This window comes from Haliaeetus albicilla, chromosome Z (genome assembly GCF_947461875.1).
Source record: "Haliaeetus albicilla chromosome Z, bHalAlb1.1, whole genome shotgun sequence".
NCBI classification, from domain to species: Eukaryota; Metazoa; Chordata; class Aves; order Accipitriformes; family Accipitridae; genus Haliaeetus; species Haliaeetus albicilla.
In genome coordinates this window covers 192057-212063 of record NC_091516.1, presented here as the reverse complement: position 1 = coordinate 212063, position 20007 = coordinate 192057, and the positions used below count along the sequence as shown (strand labels likewise).

The 20007-nt window shown below is 44.2% G+C and overlaps 2 protein-coding genes across 3 annotated transcripts; one reads left to right on the top strand and one right to left on the bottom strand.

The window, feature by feature from the left end:
• Window positions 1–335: 335 nt before the first annotated feature.
• BRIX1 (biogenesis of ribosomes BRX1) lies at window positions 336–5209 on the bottom strand. The gene is made up of 10 exons (XM_069777366.1): window positions 5026–5209; window positions 4012–4123; window positions 3578–3621; window positions 2872–2942; window positions 2440–2489; window positions 2267–2340; window positions 2121–2171; window positions 1729–1830; window positions 1043–1171; window positions 336–722 (listed from the first exon to the last, which is right to left on the bottom strand). The coding sequence occupies exons 1-10, from the start codon at window positions 5164–5166 to the stop codon at window positions 453–455; spliced, it is 1044 nt and encodes a 347-aa protein (XP_069633467.1). The 5' UTR covers window positions 5167–5209; the 3' UTR covers window positions 336–452.
• A 27-nt stretch (window positions 5210–5236) lies between these two features.
• On the top strand, window positions 5237–14352 carry RAD1 (RAD1 checkpoint DNA exonuclease). Of its 2 annotated transcripts, XM_069777367.1 has the most exons (5): window positions 5237–5468; window positions 10264–10372; window positions 12748–13006; window positions 13374–13472; window positions 13735–14352. In XM_069777367.1, exons 1-5 carry the CDS (start codon window positions 5274–5276, stop codon window positions 13916–13918), a joined length of 846 nt encoding a protein of 281 aa, XP_069633468.1. In that variant the 5' UTR covers window positions 5237–5273; the 3' UTR covers window positions 13919–14352. The 2 variants fall into 2 exon arrangements, with proteins under 2 accessions (XP_069633468.1, XP_069633469.1); XM_069777368.1 differs by lacking the exons at window positions 5237–5468; window positions 10264–10372 and adding an exon at window positions 10439–11764.
• The last annotated feature ends 5655 nt before the right edge of the window (window positions 14353–20007 follow it).

Below are 20007 nucleotides of genomic sequence, written 5' to 3'. Positions count from 1 at the left end.
ATTCCCTAGGGATTATGAGGAGAAAAAAATTAACACCGCTCCCCAAGACAGAATTCCTACCAAGTTAAAACTTTTAAAACTATTTTCTACTGCTGTCAGACTAGGAAAGCTGACTTTTGAATTCCAGTTCATGATGAGCACCGATGACTACCCACTTATTTTTATTCCTTGTAGATGTTACAGTGAGTTGCTTCCCAGAGGTATTCAAGTGCAAGAGGCCAATTCTCAAAAGCAGAGGTATTTGGAGTGTCTTATTCCCCCTTCCCTGTTCCCATGTTTTTCAAAACCAAGAATTCTCCCAAAGAGAGGAAGAAAACAAAAGAGTGCAAACTCAATCCTAATAAAGAAATTGATACTTTGTTTACTTAAAACTGAAGTCCAGTTAGTTTTTTCTGTAAAAACAAGTATTTACAATATTATGTCAATATAGCTAGTTTCATCACTTGTAACATTTATGCTGATGCTTCAGTTCTGAAAAGCTTTTTTTGCTTCTTCCTCTGAATTTTGCGTGGCTTCTTTTTATCTTTAACAATTGGTTTTGACTCTGGTTTCACGAGCTGTATTTCCACTGGCTTTTCTTCAGCTGGAGTTTCAAAGACCACTTCAGTGGGGTCGTCTTCAATAAGCGCCTTGCTCCCTTTTTTCTTAATCTTTTGTACTTCCTTCACTTGCTGTTTCTCTCTAAACTTAGCTGCCACTGACAATCTTATCAGCCGTCGATGCTACAAAAATTAGAATATAAATTACATCAGGTTTCAAATAAGCAAGATGGAAGAAATCAGGTATTAAAGAAACAGGTGGTAATTTCTCTGCCTAATTGACAAAATCCTCAGTGTAATGCCATATTTTCAGTGACATGAATTTTACATTCATTCCATTTTTACAAAATTACTCTGTTCTGAAATTGTGATCAGTTGGGGCACTTTCTTCTACAAAGGGTCCCAGGGAAAGGCATACATGATTCTCCTGCACAGACAGACTGCAAAATCAGTTTTCAATTTAGTTGCTAAATGAAAGGGAAGACAAAGACAAAGCTGCTTACCATATTTGGGGACTGGTAATGGGGATTTTCATACAGAGTTGGTCCTCCAAAGCTACCTTGGAAGATTTTTATGAGGTTCAGGACAAAGCGAGGCCCAATTTCTACTAGAGATGCATCTTCTTCTATTATCTGCAGTAAAAAGAATAATTTAGTCATTTCTCATGGATCGAATCAAAGTGCATGACCTCGTAGGCACCTTGCATACAGTGCTGTACAACTGAACTTAAATCCGAGATACAATGCCACTGAAGCCGATAAGCTAGACTTGTATAAACACAATTCTGTATATAAAGCAGTACTTTTAGGTTCAAGCAAGCACTCTGGGAGTACTAGGTATTTGTGAATTCCTCCTTTAGAAAGTAAGCTGCAGCATACTTTGGGTCAAAGCAGCAAGTAAGGTTAAAAGGCAAGCAAAGCTTAGGCTTTGGCTAGTACTTCCCGTTACCAGGACAACCATCACAGAATCACAACAGAACTGCAAGCTGAAGTACACAGAACTTAAACCAGCTCTTTCCAGAGATATGGGAGAAGGTAAGTCATTTTAGGACACTGGAATTACCTTGTGCAAGCACTAGGTGTTGGCATATCCTGATAATAATGATTCTTCTCATTTTATTGTAATTAATGGATTTGATATGACATTACTCCACTGAGCTCCCCTCGATGAGCTAAAAGAGACCACTAACCTGGTAATTCCGAAACCAGATCCTCTCATCCGTAATGGTGAAGGTGAAAACATGATCCACAAAAGGCTGGCTTTTGGGGTGATACTGTGGTGTACTAAATATCTGTAATAAAAGGCAGCATTTCTAAATATCTGTAATTTAAAAGGCCAAATATAAACAGCTCATTTTTAATTCATTTTAATTTACTAAGATCCTGATCCCAGGTTACATTTCAAAACTCAAGAACAAGAGTCCCAATGATTTTAAGCACACGACCCTAATCCTTTGAAGATTTTTTGCAAGTTCGGAAGTGTAAAACTACTACTTAAAAAAACACTTGAGATTTTTAAATATGTTGCCAAAAAAGATTTCCAATGAGGAAGAAACACTGGAGAGCAGAATTATAGACTGACCTGAATAAACAATTCTTTTAGGAGGGCATAGTGTGGCTCCTTGTCAAATGTCTACAAAGAAAAAATATAATTTTACATACAAAACTAAATGCAATAGTCACACAAAGAAAACAAAAGCATACTCAATGAAATAAAACTATACTTACTGGATCAAAAGACAAAAGGGGCCGTGAGCCCCTCAGGCAGTTTCCTGTCATCTTCAATTCAGCCAGCGTGTGAACTACAGTAATTTTTTTTTTAAAAGATCATTTTAGTATGTAGAGAAAACTGTACAGACAAGAAAGCAAGAGTCCAAACACAGTAATGTCAACCAACTTACCGTTCTGCACTAAGAATTTAGCTGATGGTCCCTGTGGTGTATTCGAAAGCCTGCAGAGGACAGGTAGCAGGCAAGAAAGAAAAGAAAAATGTTAACAGCAGCGAGAAGGTATGCTGGATTTCAACAGTACACTCCAACCAGTTATTTTTGTATTGAAGTAATTTCAGTTGCCTTTATAGCATTATTGCGTTCATTCAACATACTTATAAATACTTGCTTTCTGAACAAGTTTGTAAAATGCTTCTGTAAACAGTCTACAAAAGCTGGTCGTGCATTGTAAACTTGCATCACGCGCAGAAGTGCAAGATTAGTACAGATTTAACTAAGCAACAATACTTCATGCATCTCCACTATTACACTAAGAAACTTTAGATAGAATGGAAGCATCCCCAGCTATATATAGAAATGTATGACAACATAACATCTCCTTACCACATATAGAGATCCTGTTTCTTTTTGGCTTCGAAAAAGATGCACTTATTGCAGTTTTTCATTTCACACACCTACACAAGACACATCAAATTAGCTGTTTACAAAACTCTGAAGTAATTTTCAAAAACTTTCCACATTAATCTCTAATATCTTCCCCCCTCCAAAACAGAAGTTCAAAAGCAAAGGTCTCATCTTAATAAATTAGACCTAATGATCCCCAAGCTTAAGTTGAAGCACTTGTTTTGCTGAAAAATCTTACGTATTTTATTACCAGGAGTAAAAACTTCACTAAAGCTAAAAGCAATCTGATAAGCGCTCCAGGACATAAACATTAGAGCAGGAGCTGTGACATTAGGTTCTAGTTTCAGAACCACCAATTCCCTACTATATTGTTTGGCCTGGCTGCGTATTTGTTCCCTGCTTTCTTCAAGTATAAACTGTAATACACCTTTCACCTATATAGAAAGGCACATTCTGTTTTATTTCTTCATGACGGAAGTCTATGTTTAATTAAAGGTTTAATTTTATTAATCAAAGGCCAACTTCCTGTTTAAATAGGAGCACTTTTTGAATATCAATAATTTTCATCTATGAAGTTATACAACTCCTGTAACTAGTATGAGATCCTTTGAACTTGGCTGCCCTTTGCTCTTGCACATTGCATTTCCAGAGAAAATAAAGAAGCGCTAGTTAAATCCTGGATTACCTCATTAATTACAAATAACTGGTCTTTACGGTCCATTTTAGTATCTGGAAGACAAGAACAACATTTAGAAAGCTGGAAAACCAATTTAACACAAGAAGTCCTTTTAACAGTCAGTCCTTTTGCAAAAATTTTACTGGTTATAAATGAAAGATTAAGAATAACTACCAAGATGCTTCAGCCATGTTATGCAATAAATAAACATAACAACAAAAGCATCTGTGCACTTACATGACTGAGGCCATAGGAATCATTTCCCAGAAAGTATTAAGACACAACGACAGTTGCGGTATTTGTTGCCTCAAAAGAGATTTGGTGTTTAAGATAAAAGTTTCATCAAAACAGTTAGGTACCACATTTTTAAAAGGAACAGGTGGTTAGAATGTCTTGGTTTAAAACTATTCTGAAAATATGTTAGGGACGATGGCTAACCCTACCTGCTTTAGAGTGAGGCATCAATGTCCTCAAGTCTTGCATTAGGTGCCTTGTTCTGAAATTAATTCCACGAGAAGAGAAAATAAGCACTCGCTCCTTGTTTTTCCATTTACCCTAGAAAAAAGACACAAAAGTTAAGCAGGAAGTTTCTAGCCTTAAAACTACTACAACACAGCAACAATGGAAGTTTGATCTGTAATTACAAAAAAACGCAGTAAGAACATTTGTTATTAACATTATCTGCCCATGCGCACAGATTCACTCTTTCAGCAGGAGTGATGACGTCCCTGCAGAACAAGGGGGCGTAAGTTTTTACATAAAGAACTGCCATCCATTCTGCTTCAGTATGTTCCTACGTAAAGTCTTTCACCAGTACAAAGCACGTAAACATTAAAAAAGCCATAGGCATGATTTATTTGCAAAAGGCACCCCTGCTTCCCCGCAAAACGAGCCGAGCCACAGTCTGGGAGCACAGTTTGGCTTTTCCTACATATGAGCACACGAGATCTCAGACTTCAACGTGCTACTTTTGTTTTTCTTTTCAGCAAACTACAAGGCAATTATTGAAGCCTTCTCAGGACGACTTCTCAATGAAACAGGTATAATTTCCGTATATCCTTTGTATGGAACAGAATTATCCAACTCTTCCAAAATACTTTTGCGATTGAGGTCATACATCTTATTTACGTGGACCAGAAAAGCGCTCTTCGCGTGTTTGCACAGAAACAACGTGCGCTCCCACGTTACTTTTACTGGTGCTGGGATTATTAAAAAAAACAAACCCAAAAAACCCCACGAATACGCCTCTCCATCCCCCCTTAGCAGCGGGGTTCCCCCCCCAGACACCGCGAGTCCCGGCACCCCGGCCCTGGGAGCAGCAAAGGCAGCAGAAGCCGGTCCCCAGGAACGGCGCTGCCCGGCACCACCGCGCTGCGATGGCTCAAGGCCGGCCCGGGCAGGGAGCGGAGAGGAGCGGGACACCCGGCCCGGCCCGGCCCGGCGGGGCTGGCAGGTACCTGGGAGACCGGCGGCGGGATGCTGTACTCCGCTCCAGCCGGGCCCGGCTCGGCATCCGGCTCGGGCGCGCTCGGGGCCCCCTTAGCTCGCTTCTTCGGCCGCGCAGCCGGGGCATCACGCTTCCTCTTGGCCGCCGCCATCTTGTCCGCCCCACGCCGTCCCCACACTTCCTCTGCTTCCGCCCGCCCGCCCGCGCTTCCGGCCCTGCTCCCACTTCCTGCTCCCTCCCGGAAGCGCCGCGGCCGCCATGCCGCTCTCCGCCCGGCCGCCCGGCAGCGGCGAGCCGTACGTGCTGTCCGCCAGCTTGGACAACGCCCGCCACCTCTCCAGCCTCCTCAGGGCCGTCCACTTCCAGGACCACGCCACCTGCTTCGCCACGGTCAACGGCCTCAAGGTGACGGTGGAGGACGCCAAATGCATCCAGGCCAACGCCTTCATCCAGGTGGGAGCTGCGGCCCGGGCCCGGCTGCCGCTGGCGGGGCTGCCCCTGCCCGGCGCTGGCGGTGAGGAGGGGCCGGCACCGCCCTCAGACGGGGCCCCAGCTACGTGGCGGAGGAGGGGCAGAGCAATTTTACCCGGGGAGAAGGGGGAACTGGGCAGAAATCGGGGCATAGCTGCGGGAGCTGGCGCGGGGGAAGCGCTGTGGCGAGGCTGCGGTCGTTGATGAGATGCCCGTGCTGCCGAAGGGCCGAGCTCCGTGCCCGGTTTGTTCGTGCGTGCCTGCTTGCGGGATGAGCTTGCACTCTGGCTGAACGTGTCGGCACCTGCTCCTTCTGACCGTGCCGTTCGTAGACGCGTGAGCGAGTTCACAAAAGCGTCCGTCCGTCTTGCAAGTGTTTCCATTACGTTTCATCCCAAAGCCAAAAAGCTCAATTTAAGTCGACTCTGAACCACAGTAGAGACTCAGAGGCGCTCGTCTGCAGCGTTATCAGCTGGGCTAAGCTGAGAGCTTCCAGCCGCGGGGCGGGAGCATGTGCTTCATCGCAGGACTGGAGTGGTGGTCTGACCCGTTCGCTCTCCGGTTCTGCCTGTGCTGAACTTTCTCCCGAAAGGGTGCTCGAGAGGTTACGCATAGACACAGGATCTCAGCTAGACTGAACTATCCATACAGGCAGCTTTAAATAGCGATCTAAATCATTTGTTCTTAACTTGCACTTACTATAAGACAAAAGCAGCCTTGCTCGCTTTTCTGCTACCTCTTTCTTAGCTGTGACTGTTGGCTTTGCTTCATTTCAGTTTTTTAAGGGGCGCTTTTAATTTTTTCTTCCTTTAACAATGGTTTACTTCTGAGTGGGTTTTTTTTGTTTTTATTTAATGCATATCCAACTGGTAAATGCTTTGCACATGAGAACAGGCATCGTGCTGGTTCCTGTGTTTGAAAGCATGTATGATACTGGGGATGTAAATGGAAGGAGCGGGGAATATTTTATGTTAGTAACTCAAACCCAACTTTACCTTTTTCTGTCCTTTAAAGTCTGTGTCTTTGCTATCGGTGAAACTGCAGCCTGAGCTGTGTGGGAAGGGGGAGAAGCCCAAGCCTCTCTGTTCCTGCATCTCCCCTTGCTGTCTCGCCTTTTGGTGCCCCTCTCGCCTTTTGGTGCCCCTCTCGCCTCCCCCTCTTCAGCGCATAGTTCTTCTTTACACTAGTGCTGTATTTGTTTGGTTGGCTTTCTGCTATTTGAATGAGTTAAGCTGTTTCATGACGTGGCCAGCCTGTGCTAGTGGAAGTTAAGCAGTGGGCACATGTGGGCAGGAGCAGAGGAACAGCAACTGGAGGTTCCTTTGCAACCTGTTAAGAATAGACTAGAGTATTTCAGTTGGAAGAGACCTACAAAGATCATCTCGTCCAACCACTTCAGGACTGACCAAAAGTTAAAGCATGTTGCTAAGGGCATTGTCCAAATGCCTCTAAACACTGACAGGCCTGGGGCATTGACCACCTTTCTAGGAAGCCTGTTCCAGTGTTTGACCACCCTCTCAGTAAAAAAATGCTTCCTCATGTCCAGTCTGAACCTCCCCTGGTGCAGCTTTGAACCATTCCCTCTCATTCTGTCACTGGATCCCAGGGAAAAGAGCTCAGCACCTCCCTCTCCACGTCCCCTCCTCAGGAAGCTGTAGGGAGCAACGAGGTCACCTCTCAGCCTCCTTTTCTCCAAACTAGAAAAGCCCAAAGTCCTCAGCCACTCCTCATAGGACATTCCTTCCAGCCCTCTCACCAGCCTTGTTGCCCTCCTCTGGACACGTTCAAGTATCTTCACATCCTTCTTAAATTGTGGGGCCCAGAACTGCACACAGCACTCAAGGTGAGGCTGCACCGACACTGAATACAGCAGGATAATCACCTCTTTTGACAGGCTAGTGATGCTGAGTTTGCCCTCTGGGCTGCCAATAAAAACGTGTAACTGCTTTTTCAAAAGCAGCTCACATCACTCTGCTTTATTTCTGACATACTCTTGTTCCTGCAGTTATCACAAAGCAGCTAGTGCCCAGTGGCAAACAAGGGGTAGCCTTGAGTAGTTTACCCCCATCAGACTAGGCAAAGGCACGTTTCAGCACATGCTTCAATGTGGTGAACTCACTATTCTGTTCTTACATATTTTTATTATTTGAAATATTTATTCATGCTCCAAGTGAAGAAACGTAAATAAGTATTTTTTCTGGTGAAGGGTGACACTTACATTGTATCGTTACACTTACATTGCAGTGGTGGAGTTTGCAGACCAGAGGTATATGGGACAGATGAAGAGTAAAGTCAGGACCCTGAATTTTAGGAAAGCAAACTTCCAGCTGTTCAAGGAGTTAGTCAATAGGACCCCCTGGGAAGCTACCCTCAGGGACAAGGGAGCAGAACAGAACTGGCAGATTTTTAAGGGTGCTTTCCATAAAGCACAAGAGCTCTCAATCCCCAGGTGTAAGAAATCAGGAAAGGAAGGCAAGACACTGGCATGGCTGAGGCAAGACCTGCCTCAAACTAAAGGGCAAGAAGGAAATGCAGAGGCAGTAGAAGCAGGGACAGGTGTCCTGGAAAAGTATGGGGATGGTGCCCAGTTGTGTTGGGATGGGGTCAGGAAGGCCAAAGCACAGCTGGAGCTGAACTTGGCAAGAGATGCAAAGAATAATAAGAGGGGCTTCTACAGGTATGTCAGCCAGAAAAGGAAGGTCAAAAAAAGTGTACACCCCCAATGAACACAACCAGCAAACTGGTACCAACAGACAAGGAGAAGGCTGAGATACTCAACAATTTTTTTGCCTCAGTCTTCACTGGCAATCTCTCTTCTCACACCTCTCGAGTGGATGGACCTTAAGGCAGGGACTGGAGGAGCTAAGTCCATCCCACTGTAAGAGAAGGTCAGGTTCATGACCACCTGAGGAACCTGAACATATCTAAGCTAAGTCTATGGGACCTGACGAGACACATCCCAGAGCCCTGATGTAACTGGCTGATGTGTTTGCCAAGCCACTCATTGAGATATTTGAAAAGTCATGGCAGTCAGGTGAAGTCCCTGGTGACTAGAAAAAGGGAAACGTTGCACCCATTTTTACACAGGTTAGAAAGGAGGACCCTGGGAAGTACCGACCTGTCAGCCTCCTCTCTGAGCCTGGGAAGGTCATGGAACAGGTCCTCCCAGAAGCTATGCTAAGGCACATGGAGGACAGGAGGTGATTCGAGACAGCCAGCATGGCTTCACCAAGGGCAAGTCCTGCCTGACCAACCTAGTGGCCCTCTCTGATGGAGTGGCTACATCAGTGGACAGGGGAAGAACTACAGATGTCATCTATCTGGACTTCTGTAAGGCCTTTGATGTGGTCCCCCACAACATCCTCCTCTCTAAATTGGCGAGAGAAGGATTTGATGGATGGGCTGTTCGGTGGATGAGGAATTGGTTGGATGGTTGCATCCGGGGGTAGTGTTCAACAGCCCAATGTCCAGATGACATTGGACAAGTGGCATCCCTCAGGGGTCCATATTGGGACCAGTACTGTTTAATATCTTCATCAGTGACGTAGACCGTGGGATCAAGTGCACCCTCAGCAAATTTGCAGATGACACCGAGCTGAGTGATGCAGTTGACATGCCTGAGAGATGGGATCCCATTCAGAGGGACTTGGACAAGCTCAAGAAGTGGGCCTGTGTGAACCTCATGAGGTTCCACAAGGCCAAGTGCAAGGTCCTGCACCTGGGTCAGGGCAACCCCCAGTATGAATACAAGCTGGGAGATGAAGGGATTGAGAGCAGCCCTGTGGAGAAGGACTTGGGCGTACTGGTGAATAGAAAGCTGGACGTGACCCGGCCATGTGCGCTCGCAGCCCCGAAAGCCAACTGCATCCTGGGCTGCATGAAAAGAAGCGTGACCAGCAGGTCAAGGGATGTGATTCTGCCCCTCTGCTCTGCTCTCGTGAGACCCCACCTGCAGTACTGCGTTCAGCTCTGGGTCCTCAGCACAGGAAAGACATGGACCTGTTGGAGCAGGTCCAGACAAGGGCCACAAAAACGATCAGAGGGATGGAATATATCTCCTCTGAAGACAGGCTGAGAGATGGGGTTGTTCAGCCCAGAGAAGAGAAGGCTCTGGGGAGACCTTATTGCGGCCTTTCAATACTTTAAGGGGGCTTAGGAGAAAGATGGGGACAGACTTTTTAATAGGGCCTGGGGCGATAGGATAGGGGGATTTGATTTTAAACTGAAGGGGGGTAGATTTGGACTAGGTAGAAGGAAGAAATTTTTTATGATGAGGGTGGTGAAACACTGGAACAGGTTGCCCAGAGAGGTGGTAGATGCCCCATCTCTGCTAACATTCAAGATCCGATTGGATGGGCCTCTGAGCAGCTTGATCTAGTTGAAGATGTTCATTGCGGGGGCGTTGGACTAGACAACCTTTAAAGGTCCCTTCCAACCCAAACTGTTCTATGATTGTGGTTCCCTGAATGTTTCCAGCTCCAGAAGTAGTCAGCTTTCAGGTTTAACATTTGTAGCTTATTTTTGAACTATGAAAGACAAGTGTTTAGGTTTTCATGCTTATGCTGTGCTACTTTGTTTCCACTATGACCTGATTTTATTTTACTAGTTTTGAGGATGAAGACCCATTTTTCTTTAATTGGGATTGTCTTACATGTAGAAATCACTTTGTACTGCACTGGTCTCTGAAAGTGAAAGCACTGAATTTAAGGAAGTAAGTGTAAACTGTAAAATAATTGCAGAAACTCCCCTCTCTTCATCTCTTTCCTTTCTCTTACAGGCAGAAGTTTTTCAGGAATTTGATGTTCAGGAGGATTCGGTGACATTCCGGATTAATTTGTCTGTTCTGCTTGACTGCTTGACCATTTTTGGTACCAGTGCTTTGCCAGGTATGGTGCATATTTGCCTTGACAGTGTATGTGTATCACGTGTAATCACATAGTGAAACCTGTACATAGTTATAGGGAGATTTCCAGTCTTGGCAAAACTTCTGACTTCCTCACTTTAAGTCCTTCAGAGCATGGCAGCTATTGCTGTTAAGCAGGATTCGTCCTGTTTACTTAAGCTAATACAAGTATGTGCTGTGATAACAGCTGATGAAGAGAAGAAAGAAGCTGATGGATGTGAGCCTAGCCAGTGTGTCAGGGACCACTGCATCAGGAGAGGCCAAAAGAGGCTGATTCAGTTTGGAAAGTGGAATAAAGGTATATGTCTGTGTGACGCTATTGGGCTAACTGGGAAACAGAGGAGTCTTCCTGTGAAGATAATGTTTCCTGGATCTGTGTAAGGCACAAAAGAACCACTTGTTTTGGGAGACAATGTTTTTGTGGCATGAGGTCCAATGAACAGCCCCAGCTTGTACCCTTGCTCTGGTTTGGGGCTGAAGATCTCAAATAGTTTCTGTAATCTTGACAAGAAAACATGCCAAGTAATTTGTTCAGGCATCTCTGGCAAGTTGTGTGATGTTTAGGCTGGAGGTCTGACTTCAAGGCCAGTGCTGTACCCTAGGACTGACACATGCCGTGACTGCCTTTCCTGTCGATCTGTTTTCAGTCCAGGGCCCAGATCATCCACATCACACAAATGCTGTTTTGTTCCCAAGTCCCCTTCACTTAAGGGGGAAGCCTGGGCACAGCTGGCAGAATAGTTCTCTGCGGCTCATTCAGGATAGTCAGTATGGATGTAGAGAATGCCAAGGTTCCCTCTGCTAGGGACAGTCCTTCACACTGTCACCTGTTTTTAAGTGGGCAGCAGGGCAGGCTGCACATACCCTCAGCATCAGGCTAAAAGACTCCTGCTTGGGCAAGCTGGGGCAGCCTCTTATCAGAGCTGACACTTTGAGCTGAAAAAGCACAAAAGCTGTTAGTACATCTTAAGGCCGCAGGGGATCCACACTGGGCTTACAAGGGACTCGGGCTGACTAATTGCTGTGAACTGTAGCAGAAATCAGCACACTGAGAGCCAGTATAGACATAGCTTGGAATTTGCCTTGCTTACAAAAAATTTTGTATCAACTCAATAATAAATGTGATCTCTTTTCCAACATTTCTGTGGCTTGTGCAACCGTGGAACATCCAGCTACCTCAGAAACATTAACAAGTGTATGCATGAATTAGGAAGTGTTCTGATGCAGATTTACAGGGCTTGCAGAAGTCTGCAGGGATTCCAGGCAGCACCATCAGTTCATTGTGCTCCTGCTCCCAGTGCAATAGCTGGTGCAATAGCTGTTATGTGGCACCTTCTGTTCCTTCCGTTCTTCAGGCTGCAGCTGCATCTGTTTTGTGAGTATTATCTCCAGCTTGCAGATAAGGTACTGAGGAATGATACTTACCTAAGGTCTCACAAGAAATCTGTAGCTGGATTGGGTAGCACTTCAGGTGCTGTAAGAGCACTTTATATCTTGCTTATCAAGTGTGTGAATTACAAAAATCAAGCAGACTGTATTATTGATACTGTTTGTAGCCTTTTCAGTGACAGAGGTGTGTGACAAGCTGCTTTCACAATTATGTATACAAATACTGAAAAAAACCCCAGGTGTTAGCGAATTTTATTTCCTATAATTTTTTTTTAACTTAATAGTTGTTCAAAAAATATTTTCACAGGCAAAAATAACTACAAGTTAGCATGATTGTATGGGTGCTACTCACGTGGAGTAGAGTGATACCATGACAGTTTTTTGGGGCAGTTTTAGCATTGCAGCTGTGTGTTGAACTCCACGTTCCTCTGCTGTTTCTGTTGTGACTCTGACCTAAAGACCTAAATCAGCTGTTCTAAACAGTACTCTGATTTTGGGAAACCAAACGTTCGGATTATGATTACCTAGCAAAAGGAGGATGTGACCCTAATGCAAGCTAAGCTGCCTTAACTTCAGTTTGGCTTGCACAAGTAACGAGAGTAGTAAAGAAGGACTATGTGAGCCAGAGGGAGCCTCAGGACCGTGGAGGGTTTTCCAGTTCCAATAAACTATTTGTAGCATATCCAGCTTCATTGTCACACCTAGTGTTACCCATTTGGTACAATCCATGAGTTGGATTTGAACTGGTGTCTACATACAAATAATTTCATTTTGCTGCATAACCATTAGCACTTCATAGGGTGTCTAGGAGGCTGCATTAAGCATGCTACATTAGTGTATCAGAGGCTGGACCAAACATGCTAAATCAAATTGATCTGTGCCCATATGAGAGTAAAATGTGAATTTTCTAAAGTGGTCAGATGTGCTAGCTAGCTCTCAGAAGAATGTGTATTTCATTCTCTTTTTCAGGGACACCAACGGCCCTTAGGATGTGTTATCGTGGTTATAGTTATCCCTTGATGCTGTTCTTGGAAGAAGGAGGAGTAGTGACAGTGTGCAAAATTAATACTCAAGAGCCGGATGAGTTGTTAGACTTTGATTTCTGCAGTACGAATGTTGTTAATAAAGTTATCCTGCAGTCGGAGGGGCTACGAGAAGCATTTGCTGAACTGGATATGACCAGTGAAGTTCTGCAGATTACCATGTCTCCAGATAAACCCTACTTCAGGTACTAGAAATTATGCTTTCAACTCAGGGTTCATGCTTGGCATCCATTGGTAAGGACTGGAAGTTTTCAGGGTGAAGAGGGGGGAGCTATTTTAGAATATTGCTTTATTTCAGGAAGAATTGTAATGAGTATAGCAAACCACAATAGGAAATCTAATTAACATAGTAACGAATATATTGACAACCTGGTAAATGTGACACCAATGTGGACAGTTTAGCATTTTTAATTAAATAAAGCAAAACAATTTTTTTTTTTTTTTTTTTTTTTTTTACAAATTTCTGACAAATTTTTTGTCAGAACAAAAATTCTGACAAGATTTTAGAGAGCTGTGATCAGGTATTTTGAGATGGTGCCTTTTGTCTTCCAGGTTATCCACTTTTGGAAATGCAGGAAGTGCACATCTGGACTACCCTAGGGACTCTGATTTGATGGAAGCATTCCACTGTAACCAGACCCAGACAAACAGGTTAGAAGTCTGTGATCAGTGCCCTCTATGGCAGGTCATGTGTTCTTGCTGGAAAAAATACTTCCCATCTGATAAAAGTCTGTGTCTGTGATCAAAAGCTGAGGGATAACAATGTCTGTCCAATGTTGTTAGCAGGAAGAGATCAAATTAGCACGTTGCTAATTGGTTTTTAGTTATTCTATGGGTTTAATTGGAAGTAATGTTTCAGCTCCTCTCTGCATAATGTATTTTTTTCAGATGACTGGTTTTTTTTCCCCTGCAGGTACAAGATTTCTTTGCTTAAACCATCTACAAAGGCACTGGCTTTATCTTGTAAAGTGTCCATTCGAACAGATGCTCAAGGATTTCTTTCCCTGCAGTATATGATTAGGAATGAAGATGGACAGATCTGTTTTGTGGAATATTATTGTTGCCCTGATGAGGATATTACTGACGCAGAACTGTAGGTGCATGTTTTAGCTTCTGTTTTATATTTGTGGATATATAAAATACTGTATTTTTTTATAAAACTGAATGAGCACTGTAAAGATTGATAGACTTGATACTGTCATATTTTTTTAAACTCTGGAATTAGAAATATGAAGACTTCCTTTTTATTCCCTTGCAAACATTTCTTAGCCTCGACTCAAAAAACTGAAGCTGAAAAAGCAAAAAGGGGAGTTGATCTCCTATAGCCACTGATTCCAGCATAGATGTTAAAGTGGTGTTTGTATAATACATTGCTGCTTTTCACAGTGTTCTCCAGGAATTTTTGTTTGTGTTTTGTTTTTTGTCTTTGGCTTGTTCTAAGCAATTGCACAAAGGAAAATCTGAATACTAGCTGTATGTTAGCCAGTTAACTTTCAATGACTTAAAAAATAAAACTAAATTTGCCTTGAAAGAGGATGAAATTTTCAAACTGATTTCTTAATAGCAGCAGGTGGTTTCTTTCTGGCAATTGCTGACATGTTTTGCTGGTGAAGCCACTAGGCTCCTCCTCATCTTGATTAATCCTTAATATAACTCAATTCCTTGGAATTTCATCTGATACCAATTTACCCTTTTGTCTGCAGTACTGGTGTTGAATTGGTAAATTAAGATAGATTTACTTAGTCATTACTCATAACTGTTCTGGCAACATTATTGTTTTATATCTAGTAATTTATTACACATCCACAAGAATGCTGCTGCTGAAACGTTTCTGTATGTACATGTCCTGTTCCTACCCTGCTACTTTCTACTAATGCTGTTAAGAATCATAAGAAGAGAGAAAAGTTTCAGATTTGAAATTTTTTGTGAAATTTGTTTACCTTCTCAATAGCCTTTTTCAGCAACAGGAGGGGCTCCTAAACTGAAGTAAAGCAATGTCTGCCTGTGTCCCATGGAGTGGTGTATTCATACCACTGACAAAAATGGGCCTAACCTCTTACTCACTGAAAAGGGAGTGCAGTTTCTGGAGAGTTTTCTGCAGTGGCCAGCTTTGCAAAACAGTGAGGTGGGCTGTACTTAGGTCAAAAGTTGCTCTTCTCCTTTCACACCTCTCTGTTGCAAACAACCGGCTCAAAGTAGGAAGTCCACTTAACCTGCTGGGAGTTGAACCAGATGCAGAGACTGCAAATCACACTGCAAGAGACTGAAGTCTTCCTGCCTTGCTGCCGTGGGATGTGATCCAAGAGTCAGCGATCTGCAGGTGGTTTCTACAGCTTCAGACTGTAGTTGAGTTTTGTTGTTTGTCAGAAGCTGGGGTCCTGCTTTGCACGTGGAAAATGGTATGTTCTGAATGTTACCAAATTGAATGCTCCACAGTTCAACAGAATCCAAGTCCTTTTGGTTTATTTTAAGTTTAAAATGCTTTTGTTGACCATTTTTCACTTCTTGCTTATGACAGCAAGAGTATACACCATGTCAATGGTTCACTTCTGTTGTCTTCTGTGCAGATCATCCATTTATTGCAATAATTTTTACATTTGAAAAACAATTACAGATCTTTGAACTACAGGACTGATAAAGATACCTAGTAATATTCTAAATGACTCTTATGTACTGTCTTTTTTTTTTTTTTTTCAAACTTAAGTATTCGGTATAGGTGAATTTCCTTTTGGCTTAATGTCTCAATTTCTACAGTGAAAAAAAAATAATTATGGTCTCTTTGCGAATTAATTGATATTAGCCCTGACTACTGAGTGCTAAGAATGATTTAGATAATCTCTGGCTGACAGGATAAAAATGAAACAGAACACATCACTTTCTTAATGTGATATATTTTAGAGTATCAAAGTTCCTTGTATTTTGTTCAAGGACATTACTGTGGTTTAACATTTGTACTTTTATGTAATTGCCTACAGATGTACTATATTACTTCTTAAAATAGTACTTTTACCAATTTCTTCTATAATCTACTAACCATGATCTTCTATAATCCACTAACTATAATCCACTGATCATGGAAATAATATCCTAAGATGTTAGAACACCACAAAATACCAGAAAGTAGCTGTTGCATTTCATAAATAATAGCTGTTACAGACAGGCAAGATTTGTGCAAGACTTAACACCTGTACCCCAACTGAACCAAGTCAGGGCCTAGACTCACAAAGGTGCTTGTGCACCTTGTGCCTTTGTGGGTATGGTTCTAGGTAGGCAAAACCATGGGAAGTCTGGGCCACGGACTCCTTGCAATAAGGCAAGGAGTGCGTTTAGGAGCCACCTATGATGAGTTCTGTTACATCTCTGCCATCAAACACAGTAAGATAATAAAGGTGAAGAGGAGAATGATTGGAAGGCCACTGTGCATCTTTTTGACCTGCTAAGTTGCTTAAGTTCTGCAAACCTCCACTGTTGGGTTAGATTTAATTTTCTACCACATTTTGCATGTGTGAGAGACTGAAAGAGTTAATGTCTCAAACATTGGGACAGGACAAGTTCTGCCTAACTACGAAGGGCAGGTGAGAAGCCCATCAGCACCTGTTGGCACAGGACATCAGGAGCTGGACAGGGAGGCTGTGCCGGAGGGTGCGCAGTTCCCTGTTCCGACGTGCTGAGCAGGGCAGCTCACTGTGCATGGCCAAAGATCGAACAAGGGTCATGTCTGCAGGGAAAGGGAAGTTACTCCCCAAATGACCCCCAAGACCACCGACCCATTTCCCAAAGGTTCAGAAAGCACAAACCATGCATGACACCTAATCAGCCTGATGAGTTTGAGTGCCTGCCTGAAGGAGGGGCAAGGAGATGATAAAAGGACACAAACTGAAGCCCCATGTGTGCCCCCCCTCCAGAACTGGACCCCTCAGCTGGACCAATGCTGGACCCAGGACTGGTGAAATCTTTCTCTTTTTCTTTTTTCTCTCTCTGTTCACTCTCTCTTTCCCTTTTCCTTTTCTGTAATCCCTACACCTCATCCCTTTAAGACATAAAACTGCTGACCAAGTCTGGGACTAAGAGAGGATCTGGCCGCCCCTGGGCCCTTCTCTGAGGAGGAGTCTAGAAAGCAAGGGGGTCTGCTCTGAACCTCGTGACCCAACAGGAGGGATCTCCTTCTTACCACGGGTTACATGGTTTACAGAAGTAGTCTTATGCCAATTCCTGTTGAGAGAAACCCCACCACCTGCTGTTAACGCCTTCCAAGTTCAGTTTGTTTCTGCCATGAATAAAACATTCATCTGATCATTTGGTGTCATTTCACCTTAGTTTAGCTGGGGGGAATTCCGAACTCATCACATTCCCTCCCTGGTCTGTCCAGGCCAGGTTGTGACAGCATGAGATCCAGAACTCGAGTGACAGTGCCTTGACTATGTTTTATTTCTTGTACTTGACAAGTCTTTTCCTCTTGCAGACAATGGGAAACCTGCAGTAGGAGAAACATTTAGTTCATGTTTTTTCCTTTAGTAGTATCACAGAACGGACTTGTCATGACTCGGATTTTGCCCACCTGCTTTCTTATAAAATGGTATGTATAAGTACTCAGAATTACTAGTGGTGTAAACTAAGAACAGTTCCTGGAGGTGGGAACTGGAACTAGTGTTTTCCACCTGGGTTTCACATAGGTGTAGTAGGTGCTGCCTGGCTGCTCTGACTTACTGCATTTGGGGCTTTGGGCAACCCAGATCCAGAGGCTGCAAAAATGACAACTGACTTTTCCTCCAATTACTTTGATTTCTGCTTTTCAGAGTAAGAACTGACCTCAAGTCTTCAACAAGGTACCTCTTTTATTCTACCTGAAAACCACTACCCATTGGTCTGCTAAGATACTGAAAGCCAAAATAATGACTTTGGCTCCTAGTCCTGACAATCCTTATGCAACAAAATACCAATGATGCTGGTGCTAATGTTATCTCTTACCTCCCAATGCTTTGAGAAGCTCTTGTGTCTCTCCGGCTTTCACATGTTGAGGCTGATCCACAACCATTTGGATCTGTAAAGACGGTTGAGCACAAAATTCCTCAAAAGGAATTGAGTTCTGTACCTCTGTTCCAAAGTTAGTCATGGGCGAGAATCAGTTGTTTAATTACATACGGATTTATAAGGAAATGTATTGTTGTGTTCTTGACTAAATGAGTCTTCAGTGAGGTTAGCAGAGCAGTTGGAAAAGTTGAGAAAAGCCACATGCTGTTTACTGTAGGTGTCCGTTTTGAACTTCATTTTGTAGCAGCTTGTAAACCTCTAAGAATCCATCAGGTCTGTCTTGCCAAAATAAATATGTAGAAATTGTATAAATAATGATAGTAACACTAAACAGTGCTTTTGCTGATAGAACACTAACATTAAACTGAACGAATGTGGAATTATTTTAAAGATGGGGCTATTGCAGGACAGAGGTTTGATGCCTTCCTGTTGAGACAGAAACTCCTTTTTATATGAATCCATCTTTGAGGAGGGGCAGGACTGATTAGGTATAAATGGAAGCTAACAGCTGCAACAGGCAGGTTCAGCCTCTTTCTGTCCTGCTTCTCTCCTCGGCTGGGCTCTAACAACTAACAGGGTATATTGGGTTTGTGTGGCAAGGTTTTGGTGGGGGGGGGGGTGTTACAGGGGTGGCTTCTGTAAGAAGCTGCTGGAAGCTTCCCCTGTGTTCGAGAGAGCCCATACCTGCCAGCTCTAAGACGGACCTGCCACCGGCCAAGGACAAGCCCATCAGCGATAATGGTAACGACTCTGTGATAACAGATTTAAGAAGGAAGAAAGTTGCTGGGACAGACAGAAACGGCAGCTGGAGAGGAGTGAGAACATGTAAGAGAAACAGCCCTGCGGACACCAAGGTCAGTGAAGAAGGAGGGGGAGGAGATGCTCCAGGCGCCGGAGCAGAGATTCCCCTGCAGCCTGTGGGGAAGACCATGGTGAGGCAGGCTGTCCCCCTGCAGCCCAGGGAGGTCCACGGGGGAGCAGATCTCCACCTGCAGCCCGTGGAGGACCCCACGCCGGAGCAGGTGGACATGCCTGAAGGATGCTGTGACCCCACGGGAAGCCTGCGCTGGAGCAGGCTCCTGGCAGGACGTGCGGATCCGTGGAGAGAGGAGCCCACAGAGCAGGTTTTCTGGCAGGACTTGTGACCCCATGGGAGCAGTATGCTCCTGAAGGACTGCACGCTGTGGAAGGGACCCACGCTGGAGCAGTTCGTGAAGAACTGCAGCCCGTGGGAAGGACCCACATTGGAGAAGTTCGTGGAGGACTGTCTCCCATGGGTGGGACCCCACGCTGGAGCAGGGGAAGAGTGTGAGGAGTCCTCTCCCTGAGGAGGAAGGAGTGGCAGAGACAACATGTGATTAACTGACTGTAAACCCCACTCCCCATCCCCCTGTGGATGGTAGGTAGAGAATCTGGGAGTGAAGTTGTGCCTGGGAAGAAGGGAGGGGTGGAGGGAAGGTGTTTTGAGATTTGGTTTTATTTCTCATTACCCTACTCTGGTTGATTGGTAATAAATGGAGTTAATTTTCCCCACGCTGAGTCTGTTTTGCCCATGACAGTAATGGGTGAGTGATCTCTCCTGTCCTTATCTCAACCCACAAGCCCTTTGTTGTATTTTCTCTCCCCTGTCCAGCTGAGGAGGGGGAGTGATAGAACGGCTTTGGTGGGCACCTGGCATTCAGCCAGGGTCAACCCACCACACAGGTGGTGGTGTTACATCTAATTGTAAGGGCTGTGCAAGGGAGTGACTGTTGCAGGGAAATGTAATCAGGTGCCCACACAGCTCTAATCTCTTTGTGGTGTTAATAGTGAGAAGTGCATTTGAATATCCACCATGAATGTGAGTGTCATTCTGTGCCAGTATCCTGGGCCTCCATGGAGATATACACCCAAAGGAAGTCTAGAAGGATCTGAACTGCACAACAAAGAAATCCAGGAAAAGCTCCCCTTTTGCTGTACCATTGAAAATCTGCCCCCACACAAGGCAGAGAGATGGTGGGAATTTCACTCCCTCCGGAGTTGATAGCACGCAGCTGCATTTGGTGAGTTCGGGTCAGCACTTCAGAAATCCCCTGAGCCCAATCCTTTATTTTGCAGATCAAAACCCCAGTGAGCCACTGGTCAGAAACTAGACATTAAATTTGCTCTGTTGGTG